This window comes from Lacerta agilis, chromosome 3 (genome assembly GCF_009819535.1).
Source record: "Lacerta agilis isolate rLacAgi1 chromosome 3, rLacAgi1.pri, whole genome shotgun sequence".
Taxonomy (NCBI): domain Eukaryota; kingdom Metazoa; phylum Chordata; class Lepidosauria; order Squamata; family Lacertidae; genus Lacerta; species Lacerta agilis.
In genome coordinates, this window is record NC_046314.1 from 23,611,324 (window position 1) to 23,631,923 (window position 20,600).

General features: G+C 41.9%; 1 protein-coding gene across 1 annotated transcript in view; it reads left to right on the top strand.

Annotated features, from left to right (window-relative positions):
• The first annotated feature begins 5,809 nt into the window (after positions 1-5,809).
• TPO (thyroid peroxidase) overlaps positions 5,810-20,600 on the top strand; it is a 61,900-nt gene continuing 47,109 nt past the window's right edge. Inside the window, exons 1-7 of the mRNA XM_033145369.1 lie at positions 5,810-5,849; positions 6,859-6,952; positions 8,294-8,378; positions 13,231-13,400; positions 14,203-14,335; positions 16,392-16,521; positions 17,306-17,512. Of these exons, the coding sequence (XP_033001260.1) occupies positions 6,859-6,952; positions 8,294-8,378; positions 13,231-13,400; positions 14,203-14,335; positions 16,392-16,521; positions 17,306-17,512 (819 nt within the window). The 5' untranslated portion in view covers positions 5,810-5,849. The remainder of the gene's footprint in view (positions 5,850-6,858; positions 6,953-8,293; positions 8,379-13,230; positions 13,401-14,202; positions 14,336-16,391; positions 16,522-17,305; positions 17,513-20,600) is intronic.

Below are 20,600 nucleotides of genomic sequence, written 5' to 3' on the forward strand. Positions count from 1 at the left end.
CACTTATTCACAGTGGGAGACTAGAAGCAGCAAGGATTTCAAACCCAGCAGAGCATTAAAGCAATAATCTTGGATTTTGGAGATGTTCATGACGTCAATTATCCAAACTATTTTGTTTACTCTATCCTAAAGGCCACTCTAACAGTTAGTGTTCCAAAGACTGCCAAATACTGTTACGTTTCCACTTTTCTTCCAAACGCCTCAGTAAGTGTGCTCAAGTCGTACTTTCCAAAGCATACTTTACTGTATGCTACACGAGACCAATAACACAGGTGTGCATTCCACTGATTTAAACAGAGTTTTCCTCCTAGTCATTGCACTTCCGACTGTGGCCTCATCTTTTATAGATCCCTTGCAGCCTTCTATAGTAAATCTGACAGAACAAGATTGCAGAAAGGTTAACGACAGGGTTACTTGGCTTTCCTCTGAAGAAGCAATCCAGCATCTTTATTCAGTTATAGTACTACAAAGCCTTTCGAATGAAAGAGGATTATGCACAAATGTTCACTTTCACCTGGTTTTTGTCTGACTCCCTATCCCCTGGAACCTTGAACAGACAGTACAAAAAACCCCGAGGAAAGGAGATTACCAGGGATCAGCCTACATATTATGTCTAACATCTACGGCAACTGCTGAATCCCTGCCTAATATTGTAATGGGGTGTGATTGGATCTAAAGCTTAATTCTCAAACTGCGGATCTGCCTCAAAGCAAGAGACTTAGGAAAACCTGGATATGAATTCAGACTTTAACTTCTACATTTTATATTGACTGACCTCTTTAAGATGCCAGTCTCTCATTAAATACCAAAATACAGCTCCTGTTTTAAAATGTACTCGCGTTGAAGGATGAATAGGTTTCATGGTTTTGTTTGTTTTGTGCACTGAGGGCCTCTTTGCAGCAGCAGCAAAGCTCCCTGCACCACAAAGCAAATGTTATCCACCAAAGGCCAGATAGGATGAGCGCAAAGCAGCATTGTCACAGAGACAATGGCAGGAGCTAAGTCCATGTGGCCCTGTTCATGATGTGGGAAGGAGCTGCTGAACAAAGGAAGCAACAGACCACACCTGGAACACTGTTTCCAATTCTGGGCACCACAATTTAAGAAGGATGTTGGCAAGCAGGAACATGTGCAGAGGAAGGCAACCAAGATGATCAAGGGTCTGGAAACCAAGCCTTATATGGGAGGAAGCCATGGTTGCTAAATCCACTCAGAAGCCATTTGGGTTGTATAAGTTTCTATACATTTTAAAAATAGCCATAAATAAAAAGTGGCACAAGAATGCTCTACATGAATGGGACAGATGGGCCCCTTTAAGTCTTTAGGCAATGTGGTATCGATTTACATACGAGGCTTCTCCTCCCCACAAACTTTCCACTGATGAAAAGCTGCAGGAGTTTGTGCTCTGTGAATCAATGCCTTTCAATTAAAGCACAAAGGGCAGAAGAAAAGTGGTGTTGTTAGAAAGAAAAACAAAGGGCTCCAAACTAAATTGAGTCATTAGCAGAGCAAAAGAAATTACTTAACCTACATAAGGGAAATCTCAATTCTTAAGAAACTCCATGGCTTTGGGTTTTTGTTTTTTTAAAAGCAATTATATGTTGAGAAGGTTTAGATTCTTTCAGTCTGCCACACTTCTAATGCAAACCAAGTGGGGGAAACGCAGCTATAAATCAGATAATTTGCAAAATACGATTTCTCATACAGCCATAGAAGGTCTGCAAGAAAAATAATACCACAGCCACACAAAATAACAGAGAGAGTGGGGAGGAAACATAAAATCTAAGTAGTAAAGACAGCTTTTCATGAATGCTTAAGTTCTAAAGCTAGTAGAGCTCCAGTTGGGGTTGTAAGATATGACAACCTCCCCTTAGCTACTACATGGGGGGGGGGGGATGATTTGGCTACAATGGCAATGATCAGGTGGTGGTAGCTTTTATTTTATTTTTACAAGCCCTCATCCCGTTCCTCCCATATATTCAAGTTATAATGATAGTATCTACATTTGAAAGAGAGTATTCTGCCACACTCTGCAGGTTACGGCTGGAGTCACTAGGGTTCGGGGAGTAGTTGTAGCTGCTGCCCAGTGGTGTTCATTAATCCACATGTTGACTTTCTCCCAGAGAAATGAGTGGCTTGACATTCAGTGCTGCAGGGGAAAGCAGAGCCTTCCACAGTTTATAGAAGCCCAGTTTCTACATACCACTAAGCCAAACCATGGCTAAGCACAGCAAAGATCACTGCTATTTCACTCCTCCCCTGGTCATCCTGCTACCATGCTACCTGGAGCTAAGGTATTGTTTAGATTGGCATTATGTCCAACCCTGGGCTCATGGTTTGTCTTCCTCAGACAAACCACAACTGGTAAGCCAAAAGCAAACCTTGACTACAGCTTGTGGTGTGTCTGGATTTAGACATGATGCTAAGCCAAACCATGGTAGTGCAGCAGGAGGAGGACTGGGGGAGGAGTGAAGTGACTGAAATTTCTGCTGCGAGTGCTCATGTGTTCATATTATAAGACTGGAAAAATGAGAAACTAAGAGAAACATACATAGACAGGTGCATCCATCCCAGATTGTATTTCGTCATCTCTTCATCTCACACTTTTTGATGCATTTCCCCATCACTTTCTTAACTGCAAAAAGTCAGTTTCTTTTTAAGTGGATTTGTTGCGCCAGGGTGACAAGAGTGCTTTAACTCTTTTTAATTGCACAACCTAAATCTATTGGTATGCACCTGAATGATCCCTCCCACATAATACTGACAGTCTGAAGGCATTCAGAGACATGGCAGGGTCTGCGTCTACTGAAATTTGTTAAATGATAAATTAAGTGTTTCACGTCTTCTCTCCCAAAGGTCCTAATATTTGAAAATGAGCAGCTAGGGTCAGGTTCTCTCAGACGGCCTTTCCATTCTGAAGCAGGCCTAACCCTGTGCTAGGTTTGACTTTCAGTAGAAACTAAATGTGGGGGTGGGGAAAAGGCTTTCCGTTTCTCAAAATTAATTAAAAACAGGTACAGATGGCTGTCAAGTCAAAACTCCCCTCTTGGATGCTGTTTGAACTGATAAACACTTCAGCCTCAAATACTGAAGAGGTTGAGGTGCTTTGTAAACAAAAATGTTGACACAGGGGAAATTCTCCTTTAGCTTAATGGGAATGCTTTGATGCAGCTTTGAGGAGAGGGTTTCTTTCTTTTGGGGGCAACTATAGATGGGAGGTTGCCTTTTTAAGAGTCCAACAAAAGTATATCTGACACATTTCAGCCCTCACTGAAAACTCACACACAAGCAAGAACAGCTAAAGCCTTATAAGTATTTAACAGTGCTTACAACTTATTTGAGAATGCATCGTTAAAGCCTTTTATTTAATGAGTTAGCTGAAATGAAACTGCTTTCCCTATTTTGTTCACCTAGAGGAGAGGGGGAGAATCACATTCATCTTTTTAATGTTTACTTCTGACAAAGCTAGCCTGTTGAACTATAATATCCAGGGATGGTTCCAAGAAGTAGAAACAGCTGACAAGCATGGCTTTCTGAAACATTTACCTGATGTATTTTTGCCTTATGCCATCTCCTTTTTCAGGGAGGGAAATAGGTTTACTTGCCCCAGGCCTCTCACTTCAACTCTGACAAAGTATCAGGTTGCAATGCCTGAACTATTTTTTCCTTCCAGAACCAATGTAAGGGGTCAGCATTTTAAGGCCCAGTCTGGCAGAAGATCCATCACTGAGCCAGCATGCTGGGCTAGACTCCCATTTTTCAATGCAAGAGGGAGCTAGCAGCAAAGCAGCACAAAGGACTCGCCCACTGCTATCTCTTCTAGGCACCCTTCTCAACAGGAAATTAGATATTGGTCTGCAACATCACAGGTGTCTTGGGGGGTGATTGTCCATTTCCCAGTAGGAAAGGTGTCTGCGAAGAATGGAGCAGCTATGCACCTAAAAGCTAAAAAGAATCATTGCTCAGTGGCTTTTTTATGTATAATTGTTTAATTGCACACTGAAATAGAGAATGCCTGTATGTTGCTAAGGGTTGATCACTGGAAAATTCCACCTATACTAAACTAGAAAGAGCTCTCTGAGCTTCTAGCTGTCTTAATGATTAACTGTTGATGTTCTCTGCTAGCTCTCCCATGAGTTAGATCATGCGATAAAGGTAGGGTTTGTTTGTTTGTTTGTTTGTTTGTTTGTTTGTTTGTTGCAAAATCTCAGAAAAATAAAGATTTTGAGCTTCTTTTTGGGAAATTCAGCAAAAATTAAAAAATCAACACTTCCAAAATGGGTTGCCATATACGTAGGTTTCCCCAGACATTTTAGCCTCCTGGACGCTATTTCTGATGGACATATCCTGGATATGTCCAGGAAATTCCAGACATATGGCAGCCCTAGATTAAGGTGTTCACTTGCAAATCTTCATTTAGCACCTTAGAGACCAACTGGGTTTGTTCCTGGTATGAGCTTTCGTGTGCATGCACACTTCTTCAGATACACAAACCCAGTTGGTCTCTAAGGTGCTACTAGAAAGAATTTTCGATTTTGTTTTGACTATGGCAGACCAACACGGCTACCCACCTGTAACTAAATCTTCATTTGTTCTTTTTTCCCCAGGCACACTGGGAGAAGGATGTGATAATGGCCCCTCTTCAGAAGCTGTGTAGCCTTAGGCTGGATGCAGGCTAAGAGAGAGAGAAAGCTTTGTTTTTTGCTCTGATTGTTGTTAGGTTATATAATTAAGAAGACCCTATGCTTGGATAAGCATATGCTTTATGCACTTATTCTGGATGTATCATTGATTGTTTTTGTACCTATTTTGAAGAAGTTCTTGTTAGTACAGCTTTAAATCATAATTACGGGTCTGCGCAATTATTGTTCCAAAAGGAGCCGGCTTTTATTAATCCAATCGCTTCATGCTGCACAGTATTAATATTAGCCACGGGCTTCTAGGTAGGGATGGAAGGACCTGTCAATTCCATTTCTTTCATTGTTTCCAATTTGAAATTCAGTTCTCCACGTTCCTGCAGCAATTTGTTACACACACACATCCTCTCCCACCCTGCCCCAACAGAATCCAGGCTGACTTGGAACCGCTGCCCTGCCCCAGATCCAGTCCTTCATCAACTTGTAGGGCAGGGCTAAACTCTAATTAAACATCTGGTCAGGATGTCAAATGCTGCATCTCCACCCTCCCTAATGCCCAACCAGGAGCAGGAGGGTTTAATCATCCTGTTGGATGGAGGGCATTCCATCACTGCTGCCATGCAGAGGCCCCCTTCGTACAGCTCACACTGGGGCAGCTACTGTGGGTGGCATGTGAGGCACCCAACCAACAGTGATGCAAATGCCATTCTCAGTACCTGTTACCTTGCCTGCTCCTCTGCAAATACAACTCAGGTTAAAATGTAGTCCAAAACACTGAAACTCCAGAATTCCAAACTAAAGGGAAGGGGGCCGTGCAATATTAGCGTGGTAGAATAAACACATTATCGGAACGCAAACCATGAAGATGAAATGCTGCATTATATGCGCAAAAATAGAAATAAAATGGGCCAATGGCAGTGTATCAAATCACTTTCAGTAAGAACGTAAGAATAGCCCTTCTGCACCTTGCCAAGAGTGATGTAGTCCAGCATCTAGTTCTCAATGGCCAACCAGATGCCCATGAGAAGCCTACAAAGCAGGACTCGAACAGAAGTATACAGCTAGTTCATACTGAAGACTGGCAGGCTTATTCATGCATAGAGCAAGTTTATACTGAAGGCTGGAGCCTTGGAAAGAATTTCACTGTAGTGTTTCAGGAGAATTGGTGCCAGTGATAAACAACACAGCTGCAGAACTTCAGCAGGAAAAAAGGTCAGATTCTAAAACTTTTGTTTCTTGGAGCCCACATTTTTAGCTTGAAATATGTAAAAACACTTGCCTTGGTGTGTGTGTTTTGTGGGCAATATTTCATGCAGGAATTTTTGAATCATACACACACAAGCAGTGTGACAATTAAATATGCATGTAGGATTTTCCATCAGTATATTGTAAAGGTGAAACCAAACTTTTAAGATGGTTTGAGTAGTTTTTCTACTCCTGAACTGGTTACCATAGACTTGATGGTTTATAATGGAATAGTAGCGCTCTACCGAAAAGCATTGAGGTGATATTGAAATTTTATCTTTGGTACTAGATCACTGATCAGAGACATATGTAGAAGTCATTGGTTGATGTTGCAGTTATCAACTGATGAAAGGGCATATATGAACCATGGTTAAACTCTGTTCCAAAAGCATGTGCCTTTAGGTTTAATTATGTAGTGTAAATTATGTTCATCTATAAAATATGCATCCCCCCCCCTCCAGCTGCAACCAACAACCAACTTCCTACAAACAACATGCATTGGCTTTAATGTGATTCTTCTGAATTACAGCGATTTCAATCTAGAAAGTTTTCAAGGTGTTTAAAAAAAAAGCAAATAAAACATAATAATGGAATTATGTGACCTGTTTTGAAGTTTAATTGGAATATGGGAGGCATCTTATTTGAAATGTTTATTTTAAGCAAACCTCTGTTATCTTGTTTCACTCTGTGCCCGTTTTCCTTTAATTAAACACTATGCAAAGTAAGTTTACTAATTTAACAAAAATGTCTCTTGATTGTAAGAAAACCTTTAATCAGTTTGTTGCAACTTTTGTATCTTGTTTTATTTATTTTTACATAGATTGGATGGTGAAGGTTAAACTTCTGATTATTTGAATCTTTAAAGAGACTTTAATAGGATCAGATTTTGCACAGCTATAAAACTATTTATGTATATGTTGCTTTTATAAAATGTAGTCCTGGTTTCATTCACTGTACTGCTTTCATTATTTTTCAGATGAGAGTATTCATTTTCTTCATAATTTTAATAACAATGGTCAGTGTGGCTGTTTTCCTTGCTTTGGTCCAATGGGGCAGGAATGACTTATTCAGTAAGTGAAAACGAAAATATTATTTACAATGTAGGGGGAAGAGGGGCACACATAATGCCCTAAGTATCATTTGAGGTATTTGAAAAAAAACAAAAACAAACCCTAATATCATTTTAAAAAAAGACCCCTCTTGGTTTACTTTATTGAGAATCTTTATAGGATTTTATTCCCCTGTTTGGGGGTAAATAAAAGTCATTCACCTTTTCTGTCCCGAAAAAGTTCTGAATGTGTAGTTTTAAATTATTGTATCTCATGGCATGCTATTTTTTTAAAAAATTAACACTTCATTTATTACTTCCATCTTTGAAGGCTTAACATAAGGGCCCCATTCCTAATTGTGTATTGATGTGGTCCACTAGCTGCAGCAGTTAGGAGTCTTACAAAACATTCCAAACCCTAGATCAGGCACCCCCAACCTGCAGCCCTCCAGATGTTTTGGCCTACAACTCCCATGATCCCTAGTTAACAGGACCAGTGGTCAGGGATGATGGGAATTGTAGTCCATCTGGAGGGCCAAAGGTTGGGGATGCCTACCCTTGAGGCTCAGTGCTGGCTCTGCTGTTAGGGAGTTTCCATTGCTGCAAAAGTCTCTGCTGTATCCAGCAAAAAAAAAAAAAACAAACCCCACAAAATTTATACCCCACCCCAATCTGTAAGGTACTAATCAGCCAAAGGCCTGGTTGAAGAAGAAGATTTTTTGCCTAGTGCCTAAAAAATATACAGTGGTACCTCGCTAGACGAATGCCTCGCTAGACGAAAGGCATTCGCTAGTGAAAGGCTGACTCGCAAGACGAATTTTCCTATGGGCTTGCCTCACAAGACGAAAAATTTTCGTGATTTTTTATTTTTTTTGTCAAACCGCTCTTCCCCCGTTGGTGCTTCGCAAGACGAAATTTTCGCTATACAACAGCACTCGCAGAACGAATTAATTTCGTCTTGCGAGGCACCACTGTATAATGAAGGCTCCAGGTGAACTTCCCTGGAGAGAGCATTCCACAAATTGGGAGCCACTACAGAAAAGGTGGGCCACCCACAAACTAATGGGAGGAAGCTGCTTCTGGTGGAATCTCTGCTGACAGTAACCAGTGTAAATTTTGAAATGGGGCATTGTACTGTATTTTACTGTATTTTGGTGATGACCTCATGAAGGGAAAGCAGAATAGGCATTGTTTCCTGATGTAGCTCACAAAAGTGAGCCTGCATGCCGTATAGCCCAAATGAAGAGAGGCGATGTCTTCTCTGGCCCATTCATGGTATGTTGCATTCTTTTGTGTATTGCTATTGCAAATTATGTCAAATTATGCTCTGGTACTGTGGTGACTCTCTTTTAAACATGCATAGGAAAAGCAAAAGAGCATGGAATTAGGAGAACTCTGCAGGAAACCGCTTCTATCCAAGGTGAAGAAACGACCAAAAGAAGAGAAAGGTGAGGTAGCAACCACATACCTGGCCTTGCTCAGTGATCTCTTGCAGGTGCCTGCTTACAGAATTTCCTGTCTACATTCAACTTACTATTGCATCAAGGCAGGACAGAATAATAAAAAAAGCCTTCTGCACATCATAATTTATATGGGACTCTGGATTATAATAATAGGCTTAAAGAGGAGAAAAAAGATTTATACTGATTAAAGCACTGATTCCAGATCATGCAGGCACAGAAATCACGAGGGTGGTAGAAAACGAGCAACTTATGGATGATTAGAATCTATGCTCGTGGCAAGAAATTCTTTTAAGTATTCTAATTCTTCTCCCAACTTTGTAACTGCAACTTGCAGCAAAACAAGGCCCACATAACTTACAACAAACTGTTAAACTGTGTTGTGGTTGGGGTTCCAGAGGAGAACTGGAGGAAACCCAGGTACAAAGCCTTAAAGCTCATTGGATGATCTTGGGCCAGTCCCTGTTTCTTAGGCATTCTTATCTGCTGCAGCCTTCATCTGCCTTCACAGCCGTCGTAACATACCACTTGTTATCTTCTGCCTGTTCTGCCGTTAAGGACATCTTGGATCATTCTTGGTCTAGCTTCCTCCCCTTTGACCTTACTGCCTTGGGTGACCCTGCTGTGAGTACGAGACTCCCAATGGCTTCACTCACAAGGGTCATAAAAGGTAAAGGACCCCTGACCATAGCTGTCAACTTTCGGATCTGAAAATAAGGGATCAGCAGCCTCACCTGAGAGTCACATGGCAGTGGTGGGCGGAGCCAGAAGCAAAAGTGGGCGGGGCGAGGAGCCGAGAGGCGGCGGGGCAGAGGCGGTGGAGTCCGGGTCCCTCTAGTCCCGGTTCCCATGCTGGGGCTCGGCGCAGCACAAGAGGAAGAGGCGGTCTGAAAGCGCCGGGGAGTCGTTGCCCGGCGAGACCGGGAGTTCGCCTCCTGCCCCCTGCACAGGTTGCAGAACAACCAAGCATGCAATCAAATGACGCTCCCCCCCCCCAAAAAAAAAATTCCACCAGCTGTCCCGCTTACCGGCTCCGGAGGGAGGCCGCTCTCCCGCGAGGGCTCCGCTAGGCAGAGAGGAGCGAAGTGCGCTCGCCCTCCTCCAGCGAAGGATCCCCCCTGCACGGCTCATCCTGACAAGCGGCATGGGAGCATCGGACTCAGGCGCCGATCCCGCCACTTTAGTCTCCTCTCGCCCGGAGAACGCCGTGACCAATCGCAGGGCGCGAGGGGCACGTCCTTAACATGGGACCGCCCACGCGCCACCAGAGGGCTCCGTTCTCATCCCGCCCCTCGGTCAGCCAGAGGGCCAATCGCGTCGAGCGCCGAGCGCAATAGGAATGGCCCAACCCGGAAATTCAGAGCGCGGCCACAGGAAGAAGCACGTGACGGAATGCGCCTCTCCTGCCTGCAGAACTCTATGGTGCATCCTCCGCAAAAAAGGGGTATTGATTCTTCCCCCTGTATACAGGAGGGGGCTGCATGGGAAGTGTTGATAAGTAAAGGTAGCTACGTTCATGGGCGTAGCCAAGGGGGCGGGACAGGTCCCCCCCTAATAAATCAAAATCAATAGAAATCTGACGTTCTGCCTCTCCGTAACTAAAATCCTGGCTACGCCTATGGTACGATGATGGGGAATAACAACACTTGTCCAGCCTGGCCAGCGTGCCGCGCCCCGCCCACAACCCGGGAAAATACGGGATTTTGATTCATCCGGGATAAAAGCGGGAAACGCGTATAAAAACGGGAGAATCCTGGCCAATACGGGATACTTGACAGCTATGCCCCTGAAAGTTAAGTCCAGTCGCGAACGATTCTGGGGTTGCAGCGCTCATCTCGCTTTACTGACTGAGGGAGCTGGTGTTTGTCCGCAGACAGTTTTTCCGGGTCATGTGGCCAGCATGACTAAGCCGCTTCTGGCAAACCAGAGCAGCGCACGGAAACGCCATTTACCTTCCCGCCGGAGCAGTACCTATTTATCTACTTGCACTTTGACGTGCTTTCGAACTGCTAGGTTGGCAGGAGCTGGGACCGAGCAATGGGAGCTCACCCCGTCGCAGGGATTCGAACCGCCAGCCTTCCGATCGGCAAGCCCTAGGCTCAGTGGTTTAGACCACAGCGCCACCTGCATCCCTTGCAAGTGTCATAGGAACTTGCAAACGCACTCACCACAACAAGGTGATGATCCATTGAGTGACATAGATCACATAAGTAGGTGGTCTACAACAAAAATTTGAGAGTGGCTCTCTCCTGTCTGTCAAGGTACCTTATAATGTTTTGCCTGGGCAACCTGGCCATTCTTTTGAGATGGTAAATACTTTCGTTCTTGCAGGCATACCTTATTCATACACAAAATAGGCCCTTAAGACAGGATTTGTAAGTGAAAAGAACTACTGTGAAAGGTTTCTCCAAGATATTTTCTTCTGCAGAGGAAATACTTGAGTAATTAGAAGGGCCAAGATTGCTTTTGGGATTGTTCTCTATGCTAAAATAATGTGTAAATTTTTTCAAGGAATATTTCATAAAATTTGAAGGGTGACGGATTGGTTTTCTGTGGAGTGTGTGTCTGCTATGTGTATGCACCTTTAATTTTTTTATAACAGAGGTATGTACAGGTGTAAACTCAATATCGCAGCTGTGTGGGAGCAGCAAAAAACATTGCACTGAACATTCACTAAATTACATGAATGAAAATAGAAATTTGCACTGTTTTAAGTAATCTACAAATCATTAATTTTGTAACCTGAGTGTGTGTTCCAAATTCTCAGCAATGTTCAGGGAGAGCATGCTGAACAATGTTAATTTGTGCCCTGAAGGGGTGTTCTTTACCAAAGTTTAATAATTCTTGATTTTGAAGCATCAGTGTTGCATTGAGACCAAGAACTTTCAAACTATGAAAGGTTGGGGGGGGCGGCAGAGTGGGAAACAATGAAGAAAGGGGAAAGTGCATATTTCAGATTTGATCTTCAGAAAGTAACAGGGTGCACAGCACTGTGAAAACCCAAATGTTTATCTCGCAAATAACTGAAGCAAAGAGGCAGTACAATACAAATGAGTTTCAGCACTGCCCTTGAGGATGAAAAAGCACTCCTGGGTTGAAGAGGCAGTTTCTCATCCAGTTTCAGATTGGGAAGCTCTTAATCATTCCATAGAAAGGATTTCAGGGTTATGTTTGCTGATTTAATGAACTAAGTTTTGGAAGAACTTGCGCTGAGTGAACAAGTTTCATTTGTGACCTCAGCTTGAACTTGAATCCTTATAGGGAAATAGATTTCTTTTCTAGTTTTATTTCCTTTCAGACTGCATTATTTTTACCTGGCTCTCCCCCCTTCCCCCCATGTACCAGGTGTTGAAATTCTGTAATGACAGAACACACATTTATTTGCTTACAATTAACATTAACACTGCCAATATTTACAGGCACAAAAATCCCTCTAGAAATACTGTTTGCGTGTCGAGATCCTCAAGCCACCCCCAAGGAATTCACACTGGAGACATTAATTTTGTTTGGGTTTTTGGCAAATAATTTAGGCCACAACTTTATTGAAATACGAATTCTGTGAGTGGTTGCGTAGGCATTGGTTCAGACTAGCTGTCCGCCGGGACAGAGCTGACATCCAGTCAGCGTCGGGAGAATGCCCCCTGGGGAGAGTTAAGGAGGCTGGGGGCAAAGCCTCACTCTCCCCAGAGGTCCCAGGGGCTCTGGCTACGGCCCTATCCCCTACCGTGGGTTCAGACAAAGCATAAAGAGCTGCTGGATTCCTTTAACGGAATTCCCTGTACCATCATCACCATGATTCTGGAGTTGGGCACCACCCATCCAGTAATCAACACAATAACCAATGCCTAACCGCCAACCTTACAAGTTGTGACAAGTTGTTACTGCAGTAGGCAAAAACCAGATAGCAACAGCCAATCAGCCAAATGGAAAAATTCCTACTGGGCCCCTGCCCCAAAAGCAGATGACCCCATGACAGGCAGTTGCAAGGTCAAAGCAGAGGCCTATGAAAAGGGGGGGGGTGATCCGAAGCTCGCAGCCAAGAGGAAGATCACCCTGCGTGCAGAGCAATATAAAGGACGCTGGGCTGTCCATCACAAGTTGCAACATTTAACTTTGCCCAGCAACACCTCCTGACCCTATTGCAGCTAAGGCCAGCTAGCGGCCCCACCCCACTGACCAGGAAGGTGTCTTGCCAGGGCCCGACCACAACACGTGCTCTTACTCAAGGTAGAACCCGATTTCTGTGTAACGTCCAGTGTCTCACATATCTAACTGGTCTCAGATCTAATAAAATGAACCAAATTATGGATTTAATAATAATAATCATTGATTTGTTTTAATTTATTTATTTATTATTTATTTATTTATTTTTTTCTTTGTTTTCTTTTGTTTTTATTATTTTTTATGATTTGTTTTTATTTGTTTTATTATTTGTTTTTATTATTAATAATAATAATCATTTATTTGCATCTCACTGGGTTGCCCCAGCTGCTCTTGGTGGCTTCCAGCAAATTAAAACATTGTCCACAGTTTGTGAGTTCTAGGTTTATGTATGTCTAAACAGAGTATAATAAATGCATACAATAAATATACCATGAACAGCTTTTTCAGTCTATGATAGGAAGCACAGACTGAAGTAGAAATAGAACTCTTGAATCTAAAAGGCCAGGAATGTGCTTGAACAGAGAGAAAATTTTGTATTTAAAATACCTGTGAAGAGAAGCTGATAAACAATAGTTCTGGGTGACAGGATGGAGCAGTAAGCGCACCCATGAAAACCCTAAGAGATGACTGTGTAATTAAAGGGTTTTTTAATCACCATTATTTCTTTCTTGTGTAGGCTTCTCAAAAGACATGATACAATGGCGCCTTCACAGTTTTTAGCATTTTCCAAATATCCATATCAAGAGACTCAAGCTATCTCTCAAGCGGCCGAAAGCATGGAAGCTTCGATGCAGGATTTGAAAGGAAAACTTCACCAGAAGCATAAACGTTCATTGCTTCCAAGTGGTAAGCACAAGCAGATGCTCACATGGATCCCTTGTGGCTCCTTAAGGGTTGTGCCTCTTAGATTAAAGCAGTATTGACTTCATTCTAGTCTTATTTTGCTGCAGGTAGGACTTAAATTCATATCTGGCCTGTGCAGACAATTGAACTGTGAAAAAGAGGGCGCTTTTTGTGCTTCAGGGAAGAAATTCAGATACTCCAAATAACAAAGAACACTTGTATTGATGTCTGAGATCATGACGTGAAGTTCATCTCAGGAATGCTTTAAAACGTTTATTTTGTTTGGCTTGAGTATACAGTTTAACAATGTTTCTGGACTTTTTTTTTTTAAGCAACAAGCACTTAAGAAAAATATTTGCATTTTATTCAAATATGCAACTGGCATTCAAACTCTCTCTCTCTCTCTCTCTCTCTCTCTCTCTCTCTGTGTGTGTGTGTGTGTAGTATGATTCTTGTATCAGTATTTTGAATGGTGTTGCACCAGTAATTGCAGTATTATTAGAGTTGTTAGCCACTTGTTACCGAAAGCCTTTCAAGAGACAACACATTTAAAAACATTAATATTCTACTATTGAAGAGAGAATAAAACAACTTCCAAAACAGACACAGGAAGTTTGGGCAGCATACTAGCCACAAAACAATTTTTGTCTATCAAAAACATTGGGGGAAAGATTAGATTTTCTGTGGCAACGAAACTATGTCAAAGAAGGTGCCAGGTGAACATTGCTGGGGAGAGCATTCCACAGATAATGAATGGTAGTCAAATGTGGTGCACAAAGAGTGAAGCCATGTTTTTAATTTCCAGATGTGTTACCTGCTGATGTTCTCATGATGATTACCAATGTATCTGGATGTCTGCCTTACATGCTGCCACCAAAATGCCCAGACAACTGTATGACCAGGAAATACAGACATATCACCGGAGCTTGCCAGAACAGGTAAATCTTACAGCAACAGGTATAATTATGTTGACTGCCCCCCTTGTAGTGCAAAACAGGCTGGCCTCCCTTGTTTTTGCTTGGGCTTCCATACTCACTTAGTTTCACATTGAAACTCTCTGGGTTTGCTTCATTTGAGAATCCTTAGAGTATGTACAGGCTCGTTTGAAAAATGTAGTTGTAGCAGTTACTCGCTATTAAGGATAAATGTTTGCTGTTTAGCACATTACATCTGTTGACTGTAAATGTCATGGGAATGGGAATGTACAATATCATTTAAACCTTGAACCATCTTTGAGGAGCCCCAGTAAGTGCTTTAATGTTACATGTATATTGAATCTGGCAATTTGGTATTAAGATATAGTTAGATTAAGTAACCTTGCATATAAAGAAATATATAAAGTGTAGATTTGCATTCAGGCTGTGAACTGGAGCTTTCTATGAACACAGGTTGCCTTTGCCAGATGATGGACTGTGTCAAAAGATTGTACCCTACACTTCACTATGGATATTTCCTTGAACACAGCACTCTCACGCATGTTGCTGAAGATTCGAGTTTCCCCATTTGTTTCAGCTGAGGGAACAAATCCACAAGCACACAGAATGTGTTTGCAGTTCTGTTTGCCTTCCCACCACTTTTGAAAAGAAAGGTTTCTTACCCCAGTAACATTCCAGTGATCTGCTAAAATATTAAAGCAATCAGGAAGAAAATCACTGGTTAAGCTGTTAAATTAACATATCATTACTTTTAATTGAGTGAAATAGCACTATGTGCAGTATTTTATGCCATTTCAATAAAGACAAATCAGCTGTAACTAATCTGAATGCTTTATTAAGGCGTACGTCAACCTTCAAATGTGAATTATCGCAGTTAATTAAATGTATTACTGTCCCACATTGCTTTGCAAATTGAGCCCTTTTGTATACTGAAGATCAATGAAGTATTACTAAAATAATTGTTCCCTATTAAGTGTCCCTACAGAAACATAAGTGTATGACTAACTTTGTGTAGATCATCTGTGTCTTTCTGTACAGTTGCACCTTGCAGGGACTCCTATATAGAAAGAACAGTCTTTTTTGTTTGGTGCTCCAATAAATATATGTTCTTCCTATCATCATCATTCCTTGCTCATTCTTTAGAGCAGCCTTCCCAGAAGCTCCAGAAGTTATTGCACTGCAACTCCCATCAGCCCCAGCTAGCATGGGGAGTGGCACGGGAATGTGGCAGCTCTACTACAAAACATCTGGAGGGAAAGAGAATGAGAAAGCTGTTTTAGGCACTCAGAGAAGTTTACTTGGGACTTTGTGCTTTCACCTATGCCTTTTGCACAAAGAAAGAATTAATTGCACCCAGGTTTGGGGAGCTCTGAAAATAAGCAAAGGGCTTGCCATAGCCCATCAAACCTATGCAGCTGTGTATGCATGGACATGAAATTGCCCTTCATTCAACATGAAATTTCTCATCTTTTTCAACCTCTTTCCTTCCTTATTCCCAATAATCACATGGCTTTGGGTGATTTCCCTGAGACCTTAGTTTTCTTTCTTGCTCTTGAGCCATATTCCAAGAGGTCATAATAACATGAGTTGTGCTTACAGGCCAGGATCCAAAGAGTTACTTCTTCAGGAGTGTTGAAGGACTTGGGCATGCCAAGCAAAATGTTTGACCTCTCCCCTTCCCCTTTCCTTATGCCATACTGCAAATTCCTTTGAAAATTCCCCCCATATTCAAGAGAGGTGTATCGTGTGGTATGGAGTGTTGCCTGTTTGATACCCACAAGTTCAAAGCTCGATTGAGAAAGTGGAATTTGTTCCATGACACTTTGGATCCTGGCCACAGCCTCCAGCTATAAAAAGTTTTGCAGGGGATAGCTGACTTTTAAAAACAAACCTTAAACTTGTTCCATACATATCTCAAGCTTAAGGAGTTGCATATGATTGCTTTTCATAAATCTGTCACTGAATGAACCCATAGATTTTGAATATTTGCCCACATACCTGCTGCAGTTAATGTTGCTGGTTGTATCAAAATGTATTCTAAAACGTTTTAATTGCATAGGGAACATCCTAGATGGGGAGCCTCCAACACAGCTCTGGCTAGATGGCTTCCTCCAGTTTATGAAGATGGACTAAGTCAGCCCAAAGGATGGAATTATGGTTTCCTACATAATGGATTTCCATTGCCGTCGGTTAGTACTCTGTGAAATCATTAAAACGTGTATTTTTTAATAAGAGATTTCTATACCATGCATCAACAAAGTTTCCAGGCATAGAGCCACAGCACAAGAGAGAATGTGATTAAGGAAAAAATAAAACCCACCCACCGAACAGTAACAAATGAGACTTGCTTCTAAGCAGACTCGCACAGGATCGCAGCGCTAATGTAGCTACCACATAATAAGGCCCTTTGTTCTGCCTAAAAATTAGAGACAAGCTTCTCCAGGAGTGGCAGCTTGGCCCTGCGACCGTGGCTGCCTGGGGCTGTGGGTGCCATGCAGCCTGTGTGGCCCTAGCAGTGAAATTTGTGGATGCCTGGCCCCTTCATGGGGAATTTGTGGGTGCTCAGGCACCCAGGGCCCCAGGAAGTTAGCACCTATGGCTTCTTGTTTACCGCTTAGAGCAGGACTGAGGAACCTATGGCTCTTCAGATGTTACCAAACCATAAGTCCCATCATTCCTCACCGTTGTCTAGCCTGACTCAGGCTGATTGGTTTCCAACAACACAGAAAGCCACAGTTTCTCTATCCCTGCCTCAAAACAACTTTGCCAAGAGAGAGAGAGAAGTTGTTTAAGTTGTACATGTTTAACAATTTAATAAAACTGAATTTTTTTAAAAAAAAAAATAGAACAGCTTTGTGACTTACGTTATTTTGGCTAAAGCGGTCAGTTCTTGGTTGCTTTCACCCCCTTTGGCTATTGAATGAAAAGTAAATAGTGTCTCACATGCCAACTCAATTAACTCTTTTTCTCCAGGTGCGTGAAGTGACAAGAAACATTATCGAGGTATCTAATGAGGCTGTTACTGAAGATGAGCGACATTCTGATATGATCACTGTGTGGGGGCAATACATCAGTCATGACCTTGCATTTACACCACAGAGTGTAAATCGGCCTTCCTCTCTGGGAGAAGCAGACTGCCAATGGACATGTGAAAACAGGAGCCCTTGTTTTCCAATACAGGTATCCTTTAGGCTTGTTTTATTTAAAATATAATGGTTGATAAAAGTACTTAAAATATGAGAGAATAAATAAGGCCATGCTTATATTCCATTGCTAAGCTAAGAGTTTTATCAGGATTGGGGGGGGGGGGGTTACTATGGTCTTCTGCATCACGTTTTTCATTCCAGTAAAGAAAGTAGAAACAAATAATTCTGTTTTAAAGGTGCCATTCAGTTTAAATTTTCCTATGAAGGCAAAGACAGCCAAACACAAAATGTAGAAAGCTATTATTTCACTGGGGATGAACTGATTTTCAGAGTGCTGGCTGTCAAATTTCACTAACTAACTTTGAGTTCCTTTTTCAATTAGTTGTTACTGGCCACAATAAGTTAGCATTACAGGTACGCTATTCCATAGGAACATACCCAATTATAAGATCAGTATTGTATACACCGACTGGCAGTAGACCTCCATATTGCTATGAAGGGCATTTTATTTTTATTTTATTTTGAGAGAGAGAGAGAGAGAGAGAGAGAGAGAGAGAGAGAGAGACTGTGGGCCAGTGACTTTCCAGTGTTTCGGGCATGGGTCTTTCGTAGCACTGCCTGGAAACGCCAGGGATTGAACATGAGACATTCTGCATGGAAAGCAGATACTCTACCCCTGAGCTACATGGCCCTTATCTGAGGATGTATGTGAGAATATATATGAGTGTGTAATTCTGCTGCATGTTTTTAGTATGGGCTTTCTATCCTTGAAAATGTGTGTTTGACAAAAGCAATATGATCCCTAGAATTAATGAATGCAATAATTTGCTGTTCTGTGGGAGATTTTTCCGCCACTGCCACCGCCGCCGCCACCTCCTCCTCCTCCTGGCAAACAACACTGCTTGAAAAGCAGAAGGCACCTTTGGAAGATACTTTCTACCCATTAGCACCTCCTCCTGAAGAATACAAAAGCTCTTAAGCAAAGAATTCAGTGCTCTGTTACTCCTTCACTGGTTTAGCAGTCCCCTTACAGTGCCTTCACTATAGCAATCCTCCCCATTGCCAGATTATTTGTTACTGCTAGTCATTGTTTGTTTTGACATGAAGTCTTTCCCGTTAATTAAAATTCTTACTCCATTTTAAATTTCCCTTTCTGTACAATGCAAGTCAAGAACAACGCAGAATAGCGCCTAAATTTAAAGGCTAAATTATAATCCTTTGAATGAGGAGGTGCACCTACTGAGCCACAGAGACTTCCATTTATATAGCTATTTCAGAACCAACAGAAACATGATATTGCTTAGGATGGACAAGGACAAGAAAACTACCCTGGACATACCGCAGGCCCTTGCGAAGAACGTGAACTTACTCAGCAGATCTGGCATATCAGTTAGGGACCCAGCCTTTACAACCTACAAGCAAAGTTGCTTCTACAGTTCTGGATTTCTATTGGGGACAGGGGTAAGAAGGTGACATTTGCTTCTCCATCTCTTATCCCATTGCACCTAACAATTAGGATCATGGGCTAATTTTCCCTTCCAATGCAAAATCACTCTGCGAAATCATAAAAGCTGTGCAATGAGCCAACAACAATCTGTGTGAAATTTGCTTCCACAAGAGGAGGTGATGACCACTAGACAAATTCAAGGAGGCTTTGAAAGAGGATTATACAAATTCAAGGAGGCTTTCCATAGCAACTATGTACCACCTGGGAATCACAAGTGGGGTCCTGCTTGGGAGTTTCTCTCTCATGGGCATCTGGTTGGCCACTGTGAGAACAGGATTTGGCCTGATCCATCAGGTTTCTTCTTATGTTCATATGAACTGGAATTAACTGTTGAAGAATCAAAGAACACGATGTAGTGATAGTCAATATGAGGTCCTCCCTCCTATGGCAAGTGGTCAGGGATGATGGGAGCTATAGCCTTATGGACTGAGCCATTTAGTTTGTTTTGTTTAGTTTTAGTGGAAACTGAATTCTTTAAAAACACACACACACACACACACACACACACACACATTTTGATCAGACCTAGGTTTCACTGTACCAGCATGGATGGACCACACAAAAATACAAACTCTCACACCACGATTACACTTGGAGTTAGTCTGGCATTTCTGATCTGGATATTTGTTTCATTCATTTGATTAGGCCAAAGGCGTGTGTGGAATTAAGGTGATATTATCTGGCAAGCTTCTTGCAAATTGGTAAATAAGTACTTATTTGCAATGTACTTCTATGGCCATGTTTTTGAAATGCTATCGAGGGTATTTTGCAGATTAAGAATTGTCAAGGAGAGACTTATCCTGGCTAGGTTTTGTTTTGCTGCTTCTTCAAAAAAGAGGCTCCGTAGAGAGAGATTTTTTATTATCCAGGACTTACTTCTTCCTGTGGAATATCATCATGCTCTTCCATAGTACACATTCTGGCAGATGAAAGTACCACGTCAAGCGCTCCACTTGGGAAATGAGCTACAGAACTGCATTCTGTTAACGGTACAGTTTCAGAATATCTAAAGATTTTGTTTGGTTTGGTTTAGTTTTTGTTTCCCCCATCAGTGGACGCTATGAAATTATAGAGCTGGAAAATGGGCATTCTTCCAAACCAATGTGTTGCCCTTTTCACCCTTCAAAAAGTAGCAAACAAACATTTATTTAAAACAGATGGGGGGGGGTTCCTAGGTTATAGTTGGCTACAGTAATACACAAGACTCGCTCCTGGAAACTCACCCTGAGGGCTCTTTGCAGTCAGGCAAAACTCACTGTTTGAGGTTCCTTCCACAGGGATGTCAGTCAGCAATTGATGGTGCCTCTGCTGGTGTCAGGTGTGGCACTCTCGACCTCCTGATATTTGTCTTTCTTCCTTTCATCTTAGATTTTAAAATTGCCTTGAAACTTTGATTGCCTATGCATTTTGAGAATCTATTGTTGTTTCCCCTTTCCAATTTTTAAACAGTTGTTTTAATACTTTTTTTGTAAGTATAGTGAGAATGTTTATTGCTGGTAAATAACTTTACTATGCCAGATGGCTTAGGGAGGAGTCTATGCCAGATTTTTTATTATTATTACTATTATTATTCTACATTAAGGTGTTGTTGTTTTTTAAAATAAATATCACGTCT